Source organism: Ixodes scapularis, unplaced genomic scaffold, assembly GCF_016920785.2.
Source record: "Ixodes scapularis isolate PalLabHiFi unplaced genomic scaffold, ASM1692078v2 PGA_scaffold0__279_contigs__length_252992795, whole genome shotgun sequence".
NCBI lineage: Eukaryota > Metazoa > Arthropoda > Arachnida > Ixodida > Ixodidae > Ixodes > Ixodes scapularis.
The window spans coordinates 137,781,567-137,807,249 of NW_024609835.1; the positions used below are offsets into that span (position 1 = coordinate 137,781,567).

At 43.1% G+C, this 25,683-nt stretch overlaps 1 protein-coding gene across 1 annotated transcript in view; it reads right to left on the reverse strand.

Moving 5' to 3' along the window:
* LOC8051893 (hormone-sensitive lipase) overlaps window positions 1-25,683 on the reverse strand; it is a 49,273-nt gene that overhangs the window by 21,781 nt on the left and 1,809 nt on the right. The window contains exons 2-4 of the mRNA XM_029987988.4: window positions 14,574-14,810; window positions 8,643-8,828; window positions 7,237-7,353 (exon numbers count right to left, since the gene is read on the reverse strand). Coding sequence (XP_029843848.3) covers window positions 7,237-7,353; window positions 8,643-8,828; window positions 14,574-14,810 — 540 coding nt within the window. The remainder of the gene's footprint in view (window positions 1-7,236; window positions 7,354-8,642; window positions 8,829-14,573; window positions 14,811-25,683) is intronic.

Here is a 25,683-nt window from a genome sequence, read left to right on the forward strand (position 1 = left end):
GCCGATTACCCTCCAGCAAAGGCACTCCCGGCCCGAAGTCGGGCAGCACCACACATTGGCCAGATTCACACCTAATAAAGAAATCGTAAGCGCACTTCGTGATTGACGTTTGCATGAACGATGTCTTCAGCCACGAGAAGGGGCAACGGCTCGGCGACGTCTTTGTGCAATTCAGCTTGGTGGTCGGGCGTGTCGTACGTGATGAATACCAATTCTTTTGATCGGTACCAAATTTCTCTTTCGAAGAAAGACAGATTTGCCGGTACCGCGAACGACAGTTTTAAAGTAGAGGTTCCACGTTTGTCGCCATCGTCGTCCAGCCCGCGAGACCCACGATATGCGATACGACGCCATGTTGAGACTTACGCATTGAACGCACAGATTGCTTCCAGTTCTCTGTGCAACTTTTTTTTAAATCAATGTATTTGCAGCTTGTTAGAAGCCACAAAAAATGGGTTTCATATTTATTTTCTATTTTTAATATTGAGTGTGTGCTTTCAATGACCCACGACTGATTAAATTTGGTGGTTGTGTCTAAACCTTAGAAAACGGCCCGTGAACACGAAGAAAAGAGTGAGAGCAACTCAAACTGGCCAGTTCTCGATTGGCGGTTTTCGGGCAGAGAGAAACTGAATTTCAAGCGACAAATTCTGTTCTGGGTAGTTGGGCTCTCATATGTCACGTACAACTAAAAACCTCGGCGAGCATAAATACCCTGTCTGTGTCCCTTTAAGAACAAAAACTCATGTGCACAAACTGTGAAAATGCCCCAAAATTAGAAACAAAAGCAGAACACATAAAAAAATTACCATAGATGCGTAACGACTCTTTTGCGACAACAACAAAATCTGGTTATTTCTTTTTGTGAGAAATTGAAGCCGCCGAAGAATGCAACAAAGAAAAGAGAGCTAAAACTACTACTCAAAATAAACGTAATGGCAGGCAACTCCACAATGTGAAGAACTTTGTACATGAAAATGCCTCAAATTTACACCCTCTTAGATCGCCAAGGGTACTTCAATTGCATACTCAGCTAATTTTGCGGTTTTATCTGGTCCTGATTTTTTCATACATAGCAGATGAAGGTTTAAAAGATAATAAAACACCTCAAACTCCAAAATCATTTTTTTAAAGAAACTGACCTTTTTTGCTTGCATCTCCCCTTAATACATCAAGTGAATGGAACACTTTGCTGCCTATTGCAAAACAATGACAAAACATTACAGAATTAACAAAATATTAAGCCCGCAAATATACCATTGCTCGAAGTAGTTAGGCTCCAAGCAGGTTTTCCTGACAATTTCAGGTGAAATTCCCTGACCACTGTAGAGGTGGGGTGTTTCAGAGAATGCAGTCCAAATTGCTCCTGCGAAAACTACTCATTGCAACGAAAAAAGGCTTGTGGCGTTTTGGTCCTAGGCCAGGGGCCTAGGACCAAATCATCGAACAGCATCATCGATGCTGTTCGATGATGCTGAAAACAGCATCATCGAAAAACAGTAAATGAACAAATTGCAGAACAATAGAAGGCACGCAAAGTATTTTACGGCTTTCTGAAAAACTGCACAAAAAACCACGGGTCTTTAAGTTTCGGTTTGCTATCGGAGCGCATCTCAGCCCCGGCGGCACCGCGCCCCATGGAGAGATAGTACAACCAACCTTTGCTGCGTTGCGTGATGACAGCGCAGCAGAGGTTGGTTGCACTATCTCTCTGCGAGGTGCGGTGCCGCCGGGGCTGAGATGTGAAAATATCATCAAATATATGAAAAAATCCCGGATACTACTACCTTAAAGTTCCGAGAGAACGCCCGCCCGCGAGGGAACGCCCATCCCATTTTTCTGGCTAAATATCTGCAACATTTAAATTCCGAAACAATGCCCACCCCCCGATTCCTGCCGGACGTCACCCGATGTCCTATGGGAATCGCATCAATTGCGCAATTTGCCGTGCCAGCACGCCTGACAAGCGAGTTCCATAGCGGGTTCCCGCGTTTTCATGCGCGACCTATGCAAGCAATATAGGCTCCTGTAACATGTAAGTTGTTTCTGCGTGTATGGTGCACCGTAAAATCCGAATCTGCTGCATCCACAATTTGCAGTACCCGTTGTTATGACATAAGGTTTGTAGCGGATTCTCGCATTTTATTTCGCTATCTGTGTTTGTGATTTTGATTCCACGCGAGTTGGTCATGTGTGTATATTGCAATGTGAAATAAAATTCTGCTGCGTCCGCAATCTGCTTTATTTTTTCCTACAAAATACGCGTTTGTAGCGGATTCCCGTGTTTTCGTCCGCGATATCAGTTTCCGTGACAAAAAAGATTGTAGCGGATTTCCGGATCTTTATTGCACCATGAAACTTGAATCTGCTGCGTCCGCGATCTGCGGTATCCGTTCCCGTGAGATGCGAGTTCTCGGTGGGTTTCCGCAGGCCCTTCGCACCGTCAAACGCAAATCTGCCGCGTCCGCAGCTTGTGGTATCCTTTCCCGTGACACAGGAGTTCGTAGCGAAATCTTGCGCGTTTATCACATCGTGAAATGCAAATGTGCAGTGTTTGCAATCTACAGTCAGTTCCTGCGTCACATTGTGTGTAGCCGGTGCCAGGGTGTTTATCAATAATTTTTTATAAAGTTTTGCTGTGACAACTTTAAGGCAGACCACCCCATGTTTTTCACCATTTACCTCTTCATTTTGGGCGGGCGTTCTTTCAGAACTTTACGGTAGTCGCACCAAATTCCTCCTGGTCATTGTACAGAATGTGAGCTTGTGTATACTGATGACAAGTATATTTTGCACTACACCTTGCTTCTCAGTTACAACTACTGACAAAACATAAATACAACCAAGATAACCCAACCGTTTTTTTGGCATGATTTGTTTTTTTTTTAAACACCAAAGGATAGCTTATTTTTAAAAATTGCAGGGCCCTGATCAATGGTGACCTTGGCGGAAATGGTGTTACTTAGCCACGGCGGGAGATGGTCGAACATTACTGACTGAGAACAACAGTCGAATTTGGTTCATCGCCCCTTCCTGTGATCACAAGTTTCACAGGTCACAAAACCTGAAACTATCACTTTTCAAAGTTTTTTTTTTTGTATACCGAAAGTTTATTTATTGTATTTTCCTGACCAGTATAGTCCGCACACTACACCTACATGTTTAAAAAGTTCAAATTTGACCCGGTGCGGACTATCTAAAAGTTTTCCTGGATCGTTCACTGTGACGAGACGCGAAGGATTCTATGAGTAATAGAGTATATTAATAGTGATTTCAGTATGATATCAAGCTTCTTTGTGAGCTAATACAGCAGACACTTGTCAATGTGCCCTCTGTATAATATTTTTTATGTTTGCATTAGGCACTCAGTGCGGACTATGCGCCGCGTGCGGACTATGCACTGGGTGCAGACTATTTAAGTAAAAACTTTCATTTTTGATCCCAAATTCGCCCTTGCGGACTATGCACCGTTTGCGGACTATAGTCCTGAAAATACGGAACTTCTTATTTTCGCCTTATTTGCTTTCAATTCAAGGTGGGCTATCTCTCGGGATATTAGGGTAGTGAATTTTGAGTTGAAAGCGAATTCGAAGAAAATAGTGGTTTTGGTCAAATAATTTAGAATCAAATATCCAATAGTTTCTAAAAGCCTTTCGCTACCATGCACCATGCTTAAACAAAATTCAGCTAACGTCGTGAAGGATGTTCCAAACAATAAACTTGTCAACTTCTAAGCTAAGTTAATTCTTGTTTAACTACATGACCTGTGGCATGTAAACGACAGATTTGTCGCAGCTGTGCTAATCAAGAGGACTTATGAATATGCTTGCTATATGCGAATATTATTTCTTCCATTTCAAACTTGACAAAAAAAAAACAAGCACGAATGACAAACGCGGGCCAACAAGACATTGCTGCCTAACATGCTCTTGCATAATTGCGGCGGGTTGTCCCCGTTGAGTGTGCTTTTCACAGAGCGCCTGTGCACTGCAGGGAAGCCATACATGCTTCCTCGTAGTGAGAAGCGCGCTCAACGGGGCTAACCAGCCATGATAAGCTCTTTGAAAAGTATGAACATTGCAATTCACTTTGAAGCGAACATTGAATAGCGTATTAATGTGAAAGCATTAAATGGCTCATGAAGCGATCCAGCATTATCCGAGCTTGAAGCCGGCGTTATCGTTGTCTGTAGCAGCGATAAACGGCACCTAAATCCTCTTGAGTGAAACGGGACCTAAATTTCCATTGTCTGCGACGCTTCGTGTGGCTCCATAGCAACGGCGCCATCGTTGCTAAGGAGCCAGCCAAACTGCTGGCGGCAAAGCGCAAAGACTAAAACAAAAAAGTAAAAAATTTCTCACAGAAGTTCTTGTAAACAAAGTAAATTAATGGCCTTGAAAAGAAAATTTTGCACATTATGGTTTGCGTGGGAATCGAACCCGGGCCCCGGGGTGCGAGACGAGCACGCTTCCCCGACGCCACAGCAGCTCCACGGTTCCGGCTGACTAAAGCTGTGCCTAGTGCATGCGTCATGCTATCACATTCCCTCACGTAAGCGGTCTCAAGTGTCTCTACCAAATTTTTACAGTGGAGCTGTTCGGGGCTAGGTTCCCCAGGATCGTGTCCGCGTATGTCGACACAAACCTACCTGGACAGCTACCGCCATCTATAAGCGACAGCGGCAAGCACACAACCAGTATGGTATCCACCGTCGCTCGTAGATGGCGGCAACCTTTCCAGCTATAATAGAAGAATGGATAGCTGGGCGCGTTGGTGGGAATTCATCGTAGGAAACAGCGTGAAAAACAGACGACGACGACGAAGAAGCACACAGTGTATCGAGTACAGCTCTGCTGGTCTTCCTTCTTCACGAGAGTGGAAAGGCTGAACGTTTTATTAAAAGCTACTATTTGAACAGTTCAAATATTTGCACAACACTAATATTTACCGATTTTTAGGTATGAATACTGGAGAAAACAATCATTTCTGGTCATTCTGATGTGTCAACTTTAAAAAGTGAGCAGAATGGCTCACTTTGTTTGGCAGACAGCCTTCCACCAGACAGCTTTCCACAATATTTCCTTATTAAACACAGGTTCATGCAAAGGTAGCCTAGCTTCATACCTTAAGCTTGTATGGGCAATGTATTGGCTGGAAGCATTGGTTGACTACCAATCTGAACACACAAAAAAACCCTTAAAGGGCAACTCCGCTTCATTTTTATTTTTGAAAAAACAATGCAGTCCTCTACACAATCACTTAAAAAGGTTACACGCCAAATATTACGACGTAGTTCTGCCTAAATGTTTCTTAAACGGTCCGGCAAACTTTGCAACTCGTCAAGTTGCCGAAATCGACTGACTTGAGCGGGCGAATTGAGGCGCAACCAGCAGCACAGTCAAGGCCACGGCGTGGGTGAAGCCAACAACGTTTCCTCACGGGGCTCAACGGTGTCTATACTTCGTTTCAGCTTCGGTCCAGACGCAGCCGATGCTACAAGCGCGAGCATGTGGCCCAGAACAGTGCTTGCACTGCGCGAGCGCGCGTGCTTGGCAGGGATGCTGAAAGCCTGGAGCTCGCGCTTGTAGCTTTGGCTGCGTCTGGACCGAAGCTGAAACAAAGTATACGTGATTGTCGTAACACGCCTGCACAGCGCGCGTTTTGGGAGCCGTTTGGCAGCCCCGCTGTGGCCTTGCCGTCTTCCGCGTCACAACCGCCGTCATCGTCTCGCCGTTTGTGATTACTGTCTCTCGGAGTTTCGTTCACACTTCGGAGACCACGTGCGCAAACTAATGCCGAAGTTGTGCAGACGTTGACGAATGCCACAGACACCAAAACGTAATGGAGAGTGCGGTGCAGACGACACTTGCGCCTGGTATGCGCCTGCCCCAATCCCGCCCGTTGTTGCGTAGAGGATCCCCATACCACGTGACAGCCATGTTCTTGGCGGCCCGAGGCCAATGTTGCCAGACGGAGCCGAAGTTTCGGTTTCGATTTCTACTTGTGTTTAAAATTAGATTTAAAAATGTATATCACATTTTTTGAGAAGCAAATGACATAGTGTCTTTTAGTAGGGCTTTTTAATGTGAAATCACTCATTGGTACCGAAATGTTCGGAATTCAGCGGAGTTGTCTTTAACCATGTCCCTTTGTAATTTCCCTTCCCTGGTGAAGAGGCCTGGTCAACACCACCTAGAATAATTGAAGCCTGTGCAATCTGACGTAATCACAGAGAGATTGAGCAAGACGCAGATTGGTCATAAGTGCTGTATCAGTGTTCAGCAAGTCCTCATGTCCAATCAATGCGTCGAAGGATGCTCAACATTGGGCTCGTGTCCAATTGCAGAGTTTGCACCATCCAACTCTCATTCATTTTGTTATTTTTTGCGCTTCGCTTATGAACGGCAGCTGCCTGAGTAATGATGCACAGCCAATAACAAAAGTGCTAGTATACAGAAAAGAAATAACAAAAAGATACCCGTATAAAAGCTAAACTACACCCCCCCCTCCCCCCCAAAAGAAAAAGAAAGGACGCGCTCTACAGCAAGTTCAAAAGGAAAATATCTTGTTTATGAAGAACAGTAAATAATTCATTGTTAAATATTATTTAGAGAAGACCTAAAAATCTGAACACTTCAGTTAAAAATGTCAATGTTGGGTCTGTTGAAGGCATTAAAAAAAATGTTGAATGCCACTGACGTTCCACGGAGGAAGAGGAGGATGTTTGCAGGTCTTGATTATTCTAGGTGGTGTTGGCCTGGTTCCCTTCATCAGGGTTCCATGCATTCTCCCCTACAATATTTGGGAATAAAAACTGGCTCTGCTTAGCTCTGTTCTGCTTAGCTTAGTTGGGAATGATCATGTTCAGCATTCTTTTATTGGTTCAGTTAAACGACTTAAACTTGTTGTCAAAATGCTATCAGCAGGGCACAACAGTGGCTGGATAAGCAGAAAATGGTCATGCTAAAAATAGCCGAAGAAATACTGTAAATGACTTATTTTTCGTGAGCTCAATATTTCGCAATTCAGGTAGAAGCTGAAGTTTTTGAATAATTTGCGGGTTCTAATTTTCGCGACGCAGTTCGATCTAAATATAGATTTTAATATATTTACATTTTACCGGAATCGTTCGAGGGACCTATTTTCCGTAAATTGCAGGCAATTCGCAAAATTTGCGAAAATTAGATTTTTGCAAAAATTTAGTCGTTTACAGTAAACGGACACGACTAAACTCACCTCATGAGACTCTGCCGTCTGCGCAATAAATCCACCACCATGGAAGTGCAAAATGAGGCCATGGGAAGGTGGCAACACATTGCTTGAATTAATCAGGTTGCTGGGTAGAATTGATTGCTGCAAAAGAAAAAAAAGGTAAAAATATGGGGCTAATCTAACCTCTTGGAACCTAAAACAACTGGCTCTGACCTTCCAGAGATTCACACAAAATGAACTATTTTGTAAAACGACTTTTGTTTGGGCTAGTTGGTTCTTACTAGACATGATTAAAATAGCGCAAACTTGACAAGGACAAAGAAGGCACACGTACAACAGGACTGGTGCTTTGTCCTTGTCAAGTTTGCGCTATTTTAATCATGTCTAGTAAACTATTTTGTTTGTACAAAGCTCTATATTGTTATGGCTTAAAAGCTTTATTACGGCCATTTTGTTGCATTCCTTCCTAATAAGCACAAATAGCACAATATGAAAAAGTAGTATCGCATGACCTTTTCTTTTACTAAAATCTGGTTTTAACGAAGTTCTAGGCCAGGGGTGGCCAAGCTGCGGCTCTTCGCGTGTTACAGTGCGGCTCGCGACTCCCCTCCCCCCTTCCGCACCCCCCCCCCCCCCCCCCATTTTTTTTTTTTTTTTTTTGTAGCGGGTTTTAAATTTAAAGAGAGGCTGCGGTTTGGTAGTCTTGTGCTACTGCTACCTTACGTACAGATGGACTGCTTTTGAATCCGATAGATTGAACGTAGTTCAAGTTTCGTCTATAGCTCTACACAAAAATTTGACCCAACGCCCCCCCCCCCCCCCCCCCCCGCCCCCGAGGCTCTTGTAAGTTTTGTGGTTTTGTTTGCAGCTCTTAGGCCGGGTCAGCATGGCCACCCCTGTTCTAGACGATGCATTATGCTACACTGTTTGGTCAAGTAAACAGCAAGAGAATTTTCAAGCTACTAGTCATAATACGAAAATTTTAACCGTTCCTTATCCATGTATTTTTGAACTTCAGATCGATTAGCGGGGATTAGCAATAAAATGTAAACAGAAGACCATAATACGAGGACAAAACGGGAAGTAATGAGACAAGCACCAACTGACAAGATGTTAGTTGGTTCATCACAAATAAAATATAGGGTAGGTACTTGGGCTAGGTAATTCATTGTTGAAGATAAAACACTACGGTGTTTGTCATTCTTCTATTTGTCTGCCATTTTTAGTGATTTTATCCTCAATGATAAACTATATACAGTGAAACAAACTGTTCATATATGTCCCATCAGTCATGAACCAAGTCACCCATATCGCCACTCTGAATCACTGACTCTCCCACCATACACACATTACACCAATTTGTTTATTACAGCTGAAAGATTGAAGCGCACCAATTAGCAACACAATCAGTGGATGGGTAGAGGGCTCACCATTCCCTCTCTGACCGACGAAGAGAGGAAGCGGCAGTGAATGGGGCTCGCAGGGCCGTGCGAGAATGGAACAGGGATCTCCACTGTGACAGAGGGATCATGCGCCTTGGGCAAGGTGAGACATTCTGAAGGCACAACCACATCAATGCAGACCGGCAGTGAGGGTGAGACAAACTTGTTCACCTTCTGAAATACATATGAGATTAAAAAAGTGGCAAGAAGTTAGCTGCGTTTCCTTAATGGAAAAGACGCTACAGCAGAAACGTGAAATAGCCCGATTAAGTTCCCTTCGTGAGCCCGTTAATGATAAAGTCTCTGAATCCCCATTGGTACTTAAAGAAAAGCGGAAAAGGTTCTTGATGAAAAAAAAAAGAGAGGTTACTTCTAGCGAATTTTTGTCCCGTGAATCGGAATATCATGAGCATTTGACCCGAATGTCTCACTAGACGCAAGAAAAACTGGAAAACTAACCACTGGGTGCGACATCATATCCAGAGGTTTCAACTGCCTCGGGCATGCCGCTTGTGAATGGAAGCGTGCAGCGCTTTAGACTGCTCGGGTAAAGGTTGAACTCCATGGAGCGAATTATGCGACGAATAACTGACGAACGCCGCCCGACGGCACGCTCGCTTTGCGCTTGACGTAGCTGCTACCGTGCTGATGCCACGCGCAGAGCAAAAGTCACCGGGCAAAATTCGCCGATTTTTCGTTGCATATTCGTCCCATGGAGTTCAGCCTTAAGACTTGCGGAAGGCACAGAAATGTTGAGATCTCTGCATGATATGTGACGATTCCCTTATCCCATCTAAAGCGCTGTTGTAGCTATTTCGCGCATCAACTTGAAATATAATTTTGATATTCGTGATCCTGGAGATTTAATAAAAACAATTTAAATTCTTTTTCTCAAATACAAAACCACATCAGTTTCCCTTTAAAGGGAAGCTATGGAGGTTCTTGAAACAAATGAGTTAGAAGTGAAGTCTAGCGTATTTTTAACCCGTGAACCCGAATACCCAAACCATTTGCTGCGCAAGTATTGTTAAACGCGAGAAAATGCAAAAGACAGTCGCGGTGTGTGACATCATCGATGGATCTTTTGGCTGCCCAAGGCTAGGGAGGCAGGGCTTCAGCCCTATTTAGAAATTGCTCTTATGGCTCTCCGGCACGTCGCATTGAAACATAATTGTGATATCTGTTATTCTAAAATGAATGCAATGCAAGTGTTTTTTCTCAAATGCAGAACTGCCCTATCTTCCCTTTGAGACAAATATGACCTAAGAAACCAAATTTTCAAACTGCATCAGTTTCCCTTTAAACAACCACTGAAAAGAAAAAAAAGAATTTTTTTTAAACAGTTTGGTTCGGGCATGCATGTAAAAAATAAATTTTACGCAAAAAAAGATTTTTTTAGAGCAATATTGACGGCACAAGATTTATTTTAAATTCTGCACGCAAAGTCCATGACATCACGGAATGATCATACACCCTTTCCACCTCAACGAGATGGTCATACACTCTCTCCACCTCAATGCGATGGCCAATCCGATCCACCTCTCCTCCACGCGCTCGAAATACCGAGAGAAAAAACAAGTGGAAAGGAGGTGACTATCAACTAAATCGTGTCACGCGCTGTCAATGTCGCTCTAAAAAATATTTTTTTGCATAAAGTTTATTTGTTTTACACACATGTCCAAACCAGATTGTCTGAAAAAACATTGCTTTTTTTCTTTTCAGTGGCCCTCTTAAGGTTCTGTGCAACGATTTTAACGTTGCAAGAATTTGCATCGTCTACTTTTGACATTGTTTATCTTGTCACAAAGGACAGAAAACGCATCTCCTTCCTTCGAAATGTTGCGATTCCGCCGCCACGTAATCGCGAAGGAAAAATTAGAATATTTCCCGACCTGCAGCCGCGAGCAGCGGCAATGAGAACCATGCAGCATCACGTCAATGGGGACTTGTTAAAAAAAAGGAGTTGTGCAAATACCTGCTCAATGAAAGGCAATTTTTCTATACATTTTTTTGTTCCAACATAAATAAAAATGTGTCCAAAATCTGGTATCATTGACAAAACTTTTATTGTACGGAGTTTTAGTGGCCAAGGTCAACAAAACCGTCAGCTCTATCTGCTAAAACGAACAGTCGCCAGAAGCCGGAGGGGGACGGGGGCAGAGCGGGACGGGGATGGCCAGACTTGGACATTGGAACTTTCCTCCTTTCACTCGGACGTGTTCGCAAGCGGGTGAGTTCTCGCTGCTCACAGATGGCTCTAGAGAGAGAGCTTCACCGGAACTCCAAGCGTCCCCCATTCACGTCACAGCGCATGTGACTCAGAAGATGGTGAAGGAGTTGAGAGGTGCCAAAATCTTCGATCTTTGTCAATTTTTAAAATAAAAACGAGGACATGCAGGCAAAAGCGGTTTTTTGTTCTTTACTTCAGAAAGGTTGAGACACCAACTCCCAAATTATTTAAGCAGAGCACTGAAATCGTTGCACAGCTTCTTTAAGGACAAACATGACCTAATAAACAAATATTTTTCTTTAAAGGATTAATTTTTAGAAATGTTGTATGTAAGGCCTACAACATCTGAAGAGAGTCTCCAGAAAGTTTCCTTTGTTTGCTCAGCATAGTTATTTTGTTATTTGTCATTTTGGGTGCCCCAGTATCTAGCAGAGACCTGCTAGATACTGTAAAACCCTTTATTTTCGTGGCCCTTATTTTTCGCGAATCGGTCACAGAGGACATAAACGCGGCCACTAAATTTCGCAAATTCTCAGCGCCTACATTAAAACTCTCAAGGACAGAAATTTTTACGTGCCCTTAAATTTCGTAAATTCTTCAATTTGAGAGTTTTGCGACAATTAAGGGCTCGCAAACTGTAAGGGTTTTACAGTATGTTAAACACAATTTCCTCCGTTCCCTTTATTTTAGCATAAATTTAATTTTAGTCAATCTATCACTTCATAATGGGGCTACAAAAAAGGTTCATTCTTAGTTTTTCTTCACTGAATTTTTTTAGTAAATTCATCTTCTTTGCAATAGTTTTCTTTTACTTTATTTGTGTCCTTAATACAAATTTATTATTAACTTAACATCATTTCATAAAAAAACAACTATCAAAGATGCAGAAGGCTTAAAAGTTGTTTTATATTGCAGAAAAACAATATTTAGAAATAAATTACATTTTACGAATTTATTTTCACAATACAGCCATTCTGTTTTGTACGTGGCAAAGAAAAGAAGATGGCTTGACGCTTTTAAGAGTGCAGCCCTTAGGCGCCCATTTTCATGTTGAGTGGCGTCGCCGTCAATGTAACCGTGCATGTTGCATTATGGGACGTCACAGTTTCCCTGCTAAATTTAGCGGGGAAAATAAATTCGTGTTGAGGTCACGTGATGTCAATTTCCCCACTAAATTTAGCGGGGAAACTTAAATCGCTAAATTTCCCACTAAATGTGAGGCTGTGAGGAATTTCAACTAAATGTTGAGTGCATAAACAAAATAACTGAAATTTTCAGGTGGACACAAACTGTTGGAGTGAACACAAATGTTCTAAGCGGTAAAATCCATGTTAATTGTAGCAAAAAACGAAATCCGTAAGGTTTAATTCCACTTATCCCAAGAACATAAGCTGATGGTACCAACAAAACTTTAGGAATGTCTCTTTCACTGTGTTTAGAACATATGTGTATATTTCAGCAAACTGCTAAGCTAAGTATCTATGGTCCAATAGGGATAAAATTTTCTTCCATCTTCTCTTTGCACTGGTCGAAAAAAAAAAAAGCGAAGAAGTCGTTTGTGCTTTAACTTAAGGCAGTTAAGATAACCCACATTTGGCATAAGTGGCTGTATGTAGAGTCACAGAATGTTCCCAAAGTACCGAAACTCGCTAGCTTCGTTTTCAAACCAAGTTGTGGTGCAGCAGTCGCGCTCCAAACCAGCTCCAAAATGCTGCTTTGTGCAATCGAAGCGAAGCGCATACATTGTGGCATTTGCTTTCGGAGAGCTCTTGAATCCACTTTCCTGTTCTGAGGTGACACAGGTTTGTTTCTATTAAACTTCTTTACTTCGTTCCCAGTGGTGCGTGACTTGCTCCTCGCTGTCTCGTCTCTCTCTCCTTGAAACACATCGAAGTCGAATGTTAGGCTTAGCATCCGAGGCATAGAGTTTGAAACGCAGCACCAGCACAACCGGAGCAAGCAAATGAGCAGGAGATTGTCGTTGGTGAACCAGATTAGCAGCAACTTGATATTAAAAAAAATCTAGAGAAAATCAATGCACCTTCTGTTCGGTCCTAACTCATCGATGCTCAGAGCTCTCACCCGTGCATACCTGCCGCAGCCTTGGCAACGTGGAAATGTTTAATGTTTTTTGTTGTTTTGGGCCAGTCTCCAAAATTGCCGACTGATAACTTCCGCTGCAGACCAAACCAGCCAATCAGAACTGGACTGTGCGGGATTGACTTTCCAGGGGTGGAACTCGTGAAATGTGCCTGGGAGCAGCCACGGGAGCAGCTGAAACAGCTGTTATGGAGCAGGTTGGGAGCAGCTAAAACTACGTTCTGGAGCAGGCTAGGAGCAGCTCAGATCAGTTTTCATTGCACTTCAGCTTGCGTCTTAGACAAGCATGGGAGCAATTTCAATCGTACTTAGCAGAACAGATGAACATGAATGGTTAGGGACCTAGGTAGATGGGATAACAGCGTAACAGATGCGAAAGCTTGAAACTTTGTGAGCCTTAATGAGAATCAAAAAGCCAGTACCCTGTTTCTCAAGATAGCGTCCTTGATATTTTCCGAGCGGCTTTCAGCTGCTCAAAATGCAAACCAGCACTGCTTATCGCACAACCCACACGTGCTCGACATAGTAATTGTATGTGCGAACCCCGTGATGTGCACAAGCAATTGACGTGCAGTTGCACGGAGGAACAGGGCAACAAATTTCACGTTTATCCTATTGTGCAACTCGATTGCAAAGCAGTAGACTACGATTAACGAAGTTATCGCATTTGAAGCGATAAGCAGGAGCAAGGTTAAAGTACGCCGAGCAGATCTATCTCTCGCAAAAGAGCTGCTGGCCGGCAAGGTTTCGGATCGGACCGCGTTTCAGTTCAATCAAATCACGATTTATCTCGCGAGAATGCGGTTCCAACTTCTAACGACGAAGTACTAAAAGGAAAATCTTGCTCATTTGTTTTCAACTGGCTGACGTCCGGATCCCGGGCCGCAGAGCCTCAGGCAATCTGACGCTTAACGACTCGACCTCACCTCAGCCGACTTGCTTAACCGCTTATGGTTGAAGAATAACAATCCAGTCGCAGGTGGTGTGGCGCTTAGAATCCGAGTTTTTTCGCGCGCTTCCGACTCGGGATACACAGGTAGAATAAACAGAACAAAGGATTGCAAGGCCGACCAGGCTGAACGCGCTCATTGTTGCGAATCGAGTCAATAAAACCGAAACCAAGACAAAATAAAAAGTTTCTTGGCGCACGTTTTGCGATCTGGCGCATAATGGCGCGAGGTATTGGCTGTGGCGCAGTTTCTGCAACATGGCGCAGGATGGCGCAGACATATGCGTCTGGCGCAAAATGGCGCAAATGGCGCAGCCGTTCCACCCCTGCTTTCTGTAAGCGGACTGAATGGAATTTGGTACTTTGAGAACATTCAGTGACTCTAGCCGTATGTATGGGGGGCTAACCAGGGACATGCTGGGTTATCCTGCTTACCTGTTTGGCCAGGAGGAAAGGAAAGAAAGGGAAAGGTTTTGCAGGTCAGCCCTCAAAGATGCACAAGTTAAGATGACAGTACTTCTCGAGTGTGTCTATGCACGCAGTTCATGCAAGCAATTCATACACACACAGATTGCAATGTTCAATGCATTGCTTCTTGCAATGCACTTCACATTGTCAAATGCAATGTCAAAACACTAACCTTAAAAATAGCCTGTTCGTTGATCGACCACATGGCCTTGAGGAAGTCTGTATGTACGTTCTTTCGCATTTCCACCATCTGTTTGGACCTCAGCTCGGGGTCCATGCTGTACTTGCCGAATCCCCAGAGCAGTGACGTGGTGTCGCCGAAACCTCTGCCCGTCTGGTAGTAATAGTCCCGGTATGCCGAAAGGACAGCATGACCCTTCTTCAAGGTGCGCCTCATTGGATCACAGTACTGGTAAAGAGAGAAAAAAAAGAGTCCTTAGGATTTGATGCTTAACAGGTGGACAATACATTGTCTTTCTGCTCAGAGTTCTTGGATATGTCAATGGTAAATGGAGTAAATGGGGTATATGGAGTAAAGCCAGAGCATAAAATGCAATGTGTGTCAAAATGCTCACTGAAACTGAATTGAAGTTTATTTCTTTCTGAACAACCGAAAGGAGGACCTAGACTAAAGGCAAAAATGCCTGACAAAGGGCTCTGTCCCTTTGCAGTTTGTACACCCAGTATGTAACAAACAAGTGAAACATTAAGATCGACTATACATACATAGTTAAACAAAACGGAGATGATATTCAGTCTTTATACTAATCAAAAATTTACAATAGAAAAAGGTGACTAAAAATAGATGTCATCACCCATCATAAATGCCTGTAACTCTTTTTTAAAATTTAAAACAAGATTTGTTAAAATCTACAAAGGTTCTGATAAATATTTGAGTCACCTGGTAGTTTGCCTCCCATAGTTCGTATGAATTTCTGGAAGCCGTTGTAAGGAGTGCCTAAAGTTGTAGTTTGCATTAAATCACATGATTTTATATCATACAGCTTCCCTTTGTGAATGACTTGCATTAGCTTGAAATCATAAATCTGCTTAGCTTTTGAGTATTCTGTTTTGTGGAAAGAGGCTTGGTGGGCAGGTCTTGTATATTTCCCAAGTAATTTTCAAATATCCACAAAAATTTTCTTCTGTAAAGTGATAATCTTGTTGTAATTTGTTAGAGATGCAGTTTTCCACACTAAAAAAACAGTAGCATAACTTTGAGAAGAAAAAAGAGTAATATGTAAAATACTGGGCAAGCGCCCACTCAAAATTTAGAGATAATCGCAAAAAAATGGGGGTGGGCGCTTGTCCGGTCATCAATTTTACATCAATGTACTGTGCATATTTTCTCAGATCTTATAAATTTGGGAGTGGGTGCTTAATGTGGAATAGGCAGATGTGCAGTATTCTACGGTATATCTTTTTTTAACCATTTAGGAATTCCCATAAAATACTGGGGAAGCACCCACCCCGCTTTCACTGAAAACTGGGTTAATATGGGCCATGTGCGCTTGTCCAATCAGATCGGGCATTTAACATATAATTTTCAGAATTTCCAAGTTTGGGAAATGTTAATAGTGGGTGCTTGAACGCAGTGGGCATTTGTGCAGTATTTTACGGTAGGTTTCTTTTTTTATACAAAGAACCAACTGCCTGAGGAAGCTCGGAGCTCAACTTATTTACACACAGAATCCAACCGAGCTTCTGGTTAAACCAGGCACCTGAAAAATTTTGTTTGTGGGCTTGCTCTAGTATTGTAATTTCAGAATATAAAGTTATGGAATTATCATACAGTTTATCATTGCAAAAAAATTTTACCTATTTTTTATTTTTGGTATTTAGATGCAGGTATGATTTTAGAATCCAGATGCAGTTAGTATTTTGCCAGTGACTTTAGTGTTGCTTTAGAAGCAGAGGTGAAAAATGCATACATAATAATTTCTGGGATCTTGGAATACTTGTGATGTCATTTATGTAAAGAAAAAACAACAAAGGGACTAAAATAGAGCACCATGGCACACCTTGTTTTACTTTGTAGGTAATATTTTATAAAAGCCAGAGCTAGTCCACGTGTAGTGTACCGTTGAAGCTTATTTAATAGTATACTATGCTGGATATTGTCAAACACTTTTTTAAAGTCTAAAAAAGTTCCTAGTGCATGAAGTTTATTTTCAATGCTGCCTATTATTTTGTCATTTGTCTCAAGAGGTGCCTGCTCCGGGAGTCAAAATGCAAATGTATATTTTAGGGTCAGCTAGATTTTTTTTTTTCTCTTTTTTTTTTTTGGGGGGGGGGGCAGGAGGGAGGGGGAGCAGGAGAAAGGGGACGGGGATTAAACCTCCATGAGCCACTCCCCTGGCTACACCACTGGCTTGAGTCCGACTTTTTTTTCCTTTTGCATTGTTTGCGCCGCCGCCATCTTGGTTGCTCAGGGTTCACTCTATTTGATCCACATAGTTCCGGCATGACACTGCAGTGGCGGCGAGCATTCTTTGTAGAGGGTGTCGTAACAAAATAAAAACAAAACGGAAAAACAAAAAAAGTTGCATTTTTAGGCGGAACGAAAACATAATTGAAACATTATTTAATATTTTGTTCTGAAGTGAACCGAAAACTTTTCTAACAACAGTTTTTGGTTCAAGCGGAAAGTTTAGGTATTTCCGTATATTCTGGTCCCAAAAAAAACCAGAAGATGCCCTTGAAGTGTTTCTCAAGAAAAAGAAGTTAAGGCTGGTGTGCACCCTCGATTGACAGGTGAGCTAGGCCCACTGGACATAGTATGCTTGCTCAAAAAGCTGGATAAGGAGCCACACATTCCAAGAACAATCAATGTATTGATATTTTTTGGGAAGAACAAAAGGAATGCAGTGATGCGATTGGCCTAAGCCTTTTTGGAGCACCTCTTGGAGCAGCCAAAACAGTGTTTCGGAGCAGCAAAAGTGGCTTTTAAAACAAAAATGCCTATAAAAATTTTGTTTTAAGAGTTGGACAAACGAAGGGCACTTTGAGCTGTGTTGTGAAGGAACTCGCTTTTTGTGTTTTTACTGCTGAGACGTCCCACAAGTGTACAGTGTTGTAGGCGTTGCCGAACAATTTCGAAAAGAACGCTTGCCACCGTTTTACTGGTTCCCGACGTGCCAGATATTCGTCAAAACAATGAATTGCAAGAGTCCCGGCTGGAGCCTCTGTCGTGCAATCATGTTCACATGCACGTGAGGGCAACATCAGCAGGCTTGCAGTGGTACGTGCTTCGTCGCGCAAGCGGAGACAACGGCTGTTCAATCGCAATCGGAACAATGCCGCTCTGCTCTGTCGCCAACTGGTTCCGAAAATAGTATGCAAAATGTAATTGTCCAGCATACGACAAAACAACAGTCCAGCGGCGCGTGCTTGCCAAACTGGCAGGTGAGGTACAAGCTAAACACACAGAAAAAAAGAACCTGAGCACATCGATGCATGACATCGCAAGCCAGGGTAAAAGATTTCTTGGAGCGCTTTGTGCAACGATTGAACTCGAGACAAACAAGCGCAATGTGCGGGTTTAGTGTGCAGACATTGCCTTCTTTGCTTTAGCTCACTTCTCTTCATCAACTTTCTTTTGAGCAAATTTTTTCACGTACCGGTGTCCCTCTTGAAAGAAAACCCACCGAGAGAAACCTAGGTAATAATTATTTCGACAAGCAGTTTTTGAATTAAAGGGACACTTCAACGAAATTTGAAAAACACCCGTCGTGTTCAGGAATAGGTTGAATATGATCCACAATATCCGTAAATGATAATTGCACGTTTGTATTTAAAGCCTGATCGCTGTATTTTTGGTTATAAACGGCCCACTCTGGCAAGCGCTCGGAGAGCAGCCAGCGGAGAGCACGTAGCGGAGAACAAGACGAACTACGTCAGGATTGACGTAGTTCGTCTTGTTCCAAGACGAACTACGTCAATCCTGACGTAGTTCGTCTTGGAACAAGCAAAGCTTTGGCAAGGCTGATGTCAAGAAGATGTACTAACGGTTCCGGCCACCAAAGCGGCTGCTTTTGTACGAATTTCGAGTGACGGGTTAATCTTCCCCTTTTCTCTCGTTGTGGCCGGAGGCGAGACAGTTATCGTCACTACCTGTCAAAGTTCCTAGATGGACATTACAAACGAGGCAATAACGACAACCATCAGGCGCCCTTTGCTAACCATTTAATTCGTCTTAAATTTCTTTTCGTGCCTTTTTCAACAAGAGGTTGATGTGTCTGATGTGATAGTGCTCCCTTGAACACGAATAAACCAAGAGATTAACCGGCGAAATTTTGTCGTAGTATCCCTTTAAACGGGGATTTTTGTAGTAGAGCTTGATTTAAACAAGGACACAAATGTCTATGATCAAGTTTAGAAATCACCATATCTGCAGTGTTGTGGGGTCAGCAACACCCGACGTCGCGCGACCAGCGTTTCAGCTCACAAAGCAACTCTTGCCGCGCAAAAACGGGGTTTTGTTTCGCAGCATGACGGCATGTCTGGCACCCGGCACACTAGCGTCGGAGCGTCCGCACACGCCCGCATCTATCGTTGAAAAAGTTTAAAAAAGATGCGAGACGAGATTCCCGAGACGACGAAGTGCGAAACGCGAGACGGCGGCAAAAGCCATGCAAGACCGGATGGATGCAGGGTACTTTGTGTCGGGTGGCCGCTTGCGCCACCTAGCTCACACATGCTCAATTACGTTCTTAGTTAAGTTTCAGTTTTGAAAGGCGACCGAAATTGGTCATTGGGCGCAGGCTTGGCGCAGATTACCCATATTTTGGCAAAATGTAGCAGGATGTAGCAGGGTTAGCCCCTTGGCGCAGTTTGGCGCAATTGGCGCAGCAATCACATCACTGGGAATGCCAATCAGAACGCTTTAGCGCAAGTAGCCTTGGTGTACCATACACATAGGTCAGCGTGGGGAGGGCATTCTCAGCGTTCAAGTTTATTTTAGCAGAACAGGGCTCTCGCATTTCACCGAGTGCACTTGCTGATGTGTTGCTTCTGAGATCATGCTCAGTACCTTGGGCCATTCCTCCTCACGGTACTTTTCACCCCGATTCCTTCATTTTCTATTGTGGCGAAAAGAGTGCACTTGTTAGAATTTTCTAATGACCTACCTTTTGATAAACATAAGCATTTTGTTTTCTTCCTTAATTTTTGTTTTGAATTTTCTTCGCATGCAAATACAGATCATTACGGACCACCACGGAATGATGACGGACAGCAAATTTTTCGTTCCAGAGCGGAACCGGAACAGAACTTTTTTTATGGAACGAAAGTGAACCCAAAACAAAAAGCATTTCGTTCTGACACCCTGGTTTGTAAGGGTCATTGAGGGCTCCGCAGATGTATACGTTGCCTGTCAGTTTATCATGAAGCAGAAGTTTGCTACATAGCACTAGCCAAGTTTAAACTGATCCGCCTTTTCCAGCCAGAGGTAAAGAAGATGAACTTCTACAAAAGCCAGAGAGCCGCAAGAGAGAGAAAGATTTTCGGTGTAACCTTGAGTGCTCCACTGTGCATCAATGATGTCCTAATCCTAAACTTTGTAAAAGTACTTAGATGTGCATAGTTTGAAAAACTAAATTTTACCGAATAAACCTTTAATAATGTTACCATCTGGGATCTCTCCAACTTGTCCTTGCTCCCAGCTTCATTAGCTTCATTCAATTTACCTGCACCTCCTGCACCAGTGCAGAAAAGTTTAGGGTACTTCCGGTATGTGTATTGAGATATGACCGGAAGTACATTGCCCTACACTTTTCTGCACTGGTGCAGGAGGTGCAGGTAAATTGAATGAAACTATTGTTGACACCATGGAAAGATGTCTTTTGTCACACTCGGTGGATTTCAAGCGCATAAAGAGGTCCCAACTGATAATATTTCAAATGTCTATAGAGAAACTTTTATGAATATTCACATAAAAATTTAGAAAAGCTATGTTGAGCAATGAATGTGTTTCTATATGCATTGAAAGTCGCTTCTATCTATATTGGTTTGAATGAACACGATTTTGTGACCATCTGTACGAATATGCAGGTTTTCACACACTTGTGTACGAATGCACATGTTTTTGTACATGTGTATATAAAGGTAAAGTTCTCTGCCTGCTCAGGAAGCGACATAAGCAGCAATTAAAAACTCTAGGTAACCATAAATTTAATAAACAGAATCCCGACGTTTCAGCCAGACAATATACTTCGATAACAACACTGCGCTAGCCTTGAAGAAGAATTGGAGGAAACATCTCTTTGTGAGTCATGGTTCATCCAAAGTGCAAAAGGGAAATGAAGTGCTCTTCAGGTACTTTTCCCAGCAACTATGTGTGGGGGGGCTGCGTGACAGTGACTTCGCCAAAGCTCCGTACATCTGTGTCTGTACACACCAACTCACATTTTCAAACGAACCGGAGTGCCCATAGTGGCACGCCACCGGTACCAAGCATTTGCGATGAGGAGTGGGCAAAAAGTGTCGCATCCTGCATTAACAAACCATTCAATGTGATTGTCGGAGTCGGTGCAAGTTCCCCTGTTCCTTTTTTCGCATTGGAATTGTTGATTTTATGCTAGCAATGTTTTACTACTTCAGTGGCCTGAGCGAAATTAATGTGGCTCATTACACCGCAAATCTTCATGTAAATAATGAGACAAGCGGCGATTCATTTTGTGTGGATGCCAGAGAATAAACACTGAAGTCTGATTCACATGATGAGATTCTGCTCCCTATTTTCAGTAGCGACGTCGCTCGGACTACAAAAACGTGGACGGTAGCTGCGATGCTTGACGCCGATACTAAAAATCGCAAGCCTAATCGGACCAAATGAATCAACCATTTTCAAAAATTCCTCCATGCAACACTTTGTGCGTTGCACGCTGGGAACCAGTTGGTCACAGAGCAGAGTGGCATGGTTTCGCTTTCGATTGGACAGCCGCTGTCTGCGCTCCTGCAGCCAAGCACGTGAACTTCCAAGCCTGCATAACTTTTCTTCATGCGCATGCGAACGTGCTTGCACGACAAAGGCACCAGCAGGGACGTTGCGATCCATTGTTCTACATTTGCCTACCCTTGCCCAAAATTTGGCACATCGAGAACCACAAAAACAGTGCCAAGTGTTTTTTTTTCGGTATCTCTCAACAACGCCTGCCCTCCAGTATTGCACACTTGTAGGAAGTCACAGCAATAAAAACGCAAGCAGCATGTTCTATCACAACATGATGATCATGACAAAATCTGAAATTAAAACTAAGTGGCCAAATGGTACCCAGAATTCATTTTGTGCCACCAAGGGCGTTTAGATTCGGGAAAAGATCTATTGGGCATAACAAGTCGGTGACAGCCATTGGTAACAGTGATCAAAATCCCCTTGACCTACAGTTTACATCAAGTCTACTTATGCCAAGCAACCTTCAAACTTAAGACTTCTGAGGCCTGCACTTCTTGTCACAACGGTTGGTCTGACCGCTGTCGTTTGAATGATCAGACAGCCGTTGAACATGAAAACCTGCTGAATATGGCCCGTGGGTGGTCTGGGAAACTTTATGGTTTTCCAGCGTTCATGTTGGAACAAAACAAACAGATCTGACGGCCACAAGTGTCCGTGAATTAAACCCAAGCTGCTTCTCGCACAAGCAATCGTGGTCTGACAGTGTCTGGTTTTCCATTTTTATGGCGCCTTTCCACATTCTCGGATGAACTGAGCAAGCAGAAAACACTTGAAAACTTGTCTTCACACCTTTCCCGGATCTTTTGGTACAAACCCAGTTGTGGTGTTTTGACGAGGAGGCAGGTTTTAGTCTGGTGTCTTCCAAGACAACAGAGGAATGCCTATTCCGCATGGTGACTTCTGCTCACACCAATGTTGTGGAATGAGCACCACCTCCCATTCCAACTCCATTCAAGAGAATTGGATTTTCTGATCATTCCATTCCTTTGAACTCCTAGGAATGGAGACACTGGGCCCATTCCCACTCCTGCAATGGCTGGACTATTCCATTCCATTCCCCTAATTCCCAACCGTGAAAAATGGCTCTTGACAGCTACATTAAGTTGCCAGCAGATAATACGTATCAGCATACAGCTGTCATTATCAAATGCGTAGGCAACTGCAAAAATATGCAGAACATGTCCCGTAAGCATTGATTCTACTGAGCCGAACAATAGTTGCACATAGCGCTGGTGGCAATTGGTATGGTGGCACTGCAGATATTGATTATGCGCCCAAGTGTAGAAGCCTCAAAACAGGTGGCAAAGCTTCAAACCACTCATTTTCTTCACAAAAGAACCGTACATATCCTCCACCTCTAGTAGATACATGGCAGGTGACGAGTCGCGCATAAAAAATAATGCGGGCGGTGTGGTATAGTGTGTTTGCCTGGTGACATATGACTGGTGATGTAATCGCACATGGTCACAACAGCCACATTGTCGCATCTCACAGTGCCAGGAACGATACCTTGTTTGCCTACAACTTTACAGTTATGGTTGCTTCACCAAGGGTGCCACTTTCATCCTCGAAGAAAAACATGAGCCAGTCAGATTAATCAACCAACAGTTACCTGAAGTGCTATGATGCCATTTCAAAAGCACCTTTGACCATATCGACACAGCTTACATTGGAAAAGAGCCCCCTACCATTCCCACTCCATTCCGAACAAAATGTACCTAATTTCATTCCTACTCTTTTACTCCCAGTGCTGTCACCCATTCCATTCCAATTCCATTCCAAGTTCACAGAAGGGTGGAATGATTCCGGAATCATTCCAACTCCGGAGTGGCAACCCTGCAACATTGGCACACACCCCTAGATTGGAAGTGCACCTGAAGCCCCACCACCATGGCGTGACTAACAGGGTTGAATTTGTGTGTATAAACAAGGCAGTTCCTTCTGGGACTTAAAGGGACACTGACATGGTATTTATGCTCACCAAGGTTTTTACATGTACATTGCATATGAGAGCCCAACCACCCAGAAAACTATTCGCGGCTCGAATTTCGTTTTCTTTCCGACCGAAAACAGCCGATCAAGAACTGGCCGGTTTGAGTCACGCTCACTCACTTCTCCGTGGCCATGTGCCGTTTTCTATGGTTTAGACACAACCACCAAGTATAATCAAAGCCGTAGGTCATCTAAGGCACACACACAATATTAAAAATAGAAAAGAAATATGATACCTATTTTTTGTGGTTTCTAAAAAGTTGCAAATGCATTTGGGGGCAAAAAAAAATATCACAGCCACGTGACTTTTGCTACCTCTCTCCTCTATATTTCTTCTTCCTCCCCGGTCCAGTTCCCGTTTCGGTTTCAAACAGTTGCATTTTTTTACTTTATTGAAAACATATGAGACGCTGTAGCAAAATATTGATTGGGTAGTCTTCTGACACCATAATGAATCACCTGGCAAAAAATAAGAATATAAATTTTTGGGGGTGTCAGTGTCCCTTTAACTGTAAACCCATCTGGTCCCAATTCGCCATGGTTCATGGAGTTCTTAATTGCCATCAATGTGTGTACAAAAGCATGCAGCAACCTTTAAAGTGTCCTCCATGTAGCAAATAGGACTGATTTGCACGCTGGAGAAATCTAACTTGCACGACGAACAGGAGCAACAATCATCATATGCAGACACCGCTTTCCGTGGAAACCGTCAAACAATAAAAGAAAGCTTGCACGAAGCGCGTCAGTGTTGTAGGAGTTGGAAGAAAAATTGTGAAAATTCTACATTCAAGACACTCTGTCTTAATAGTGCTGAACTGAATGGAGAACGAGAGCGCAAGCGAGGTGGCAAATCTCGAATGCAACTAAACTTTGATACCAAGAAAATGTAGTACACTCATAGAAAGAGGTACTTGCACATATGTCAACGTTTTTTTTTTTTCGTATCTCCTCTATTCTTTTTTTCTCATTGGTATTGGGCTTTAGTTATGGTTGTGCAAGACTGAGTTTACTACTTGTTTACGCACCCTCTTGCCATAGGACAAAAGATAATTTGATGACCTCAATCAGCGCCCGAAGTCACTTTTATTGGGGCAGTAGCGATTAGTTGATAACTTCGTTGCGGCGGCATCTGCTCTGTGGCCAAACGTGGAAATAAAATTAAATTTCCATGCTCTATAACATGATTTGGATGATGCGACTAAGACATTTCTTTTATTTTATTTCTTTTTTTTTTTTGTATAACAGATATACTGTAACGTTGTCATGTGAATTTGTCGGGGCATGGGCTGATTAAAACCATATTTCTGGGGTATTTTCACTTTCCGTACTCTAGGTAGTTTGGGTGATGTAAAATAAAATTTTGTATGACTTGGCAATATGATCTTTGCAAGAAAGAAATGCATTATGTGGATCCTTGCGGCAATCTAAATCTGTGCTAGCATTACAACAACACTTCCCCGTTTTCCCCCATCAAACCCAAACTCACGAAAGGAGGGCAGCCACAATGCCTCTTCCCCATCCAGCAGTCTTCACCGTGCGTGCATCTTTTTTTCTGCCTAATCAAAAATAAATGATAACCCCCCCCCCCCCCCCCCATCCCAGCACCTAATGTTCTATGTCAGGGGTGGCCAAGCTGCGGCTCGCGAGCTCTTCACGTGTTGAAGCGCGGCTCCCCCTCCCCCACTGCCCCTCCTCACTCCCAGTCATACGAGCACTTCCCCAAAAAGAGAAATGGAATGCATTTAAAATCAAAAGACAGGTTGCGGTTTGGTAGTCTTGTGCTACAGCTACCTTACGTACAGTTGGACTGCTTTTGACTCGGATAGATTGAAAGCAGTTCGAGTTTCGTTTACTGCTCTAGGCCAAAAGTTTGCCCCCCGCCACCGCGGCTCTTGGAGGTTTCGTGGTCTTGTTTGCGGCTCTTAGGCCGGGTCAGCCTGGCCACCACTGTTCTATGTCAACCCTCAGAAGAACTAAGCAAAAGATCGGGGCATTTTCTCTATTCTATGCAAAACAGATTTAACTTCTGAAGTTATTTTTTTTTTAAGCACTTTATTTTTGTAACATGTGAACTCCAGTCTTCATTTGGGCAAACTTTTTTGGTTGGGTTAAATTTAAGTATACAATGTTCACCATGGGAACCAGATGTATTTAGAACAGTATTTGAAGGTGATGAAATATCCCTCGTTATATTTGTAGTTTTATTAAATTATGCTTATCAAAAGTGTAATTGCATTTGCTAGTATTTGATCCCTGGCACAAAGTAGCAAGTAGGACTAGCAATGTACCATGCACTAACCTTCATGTGCCCTTGTACAAGACAAGAATATTTTGC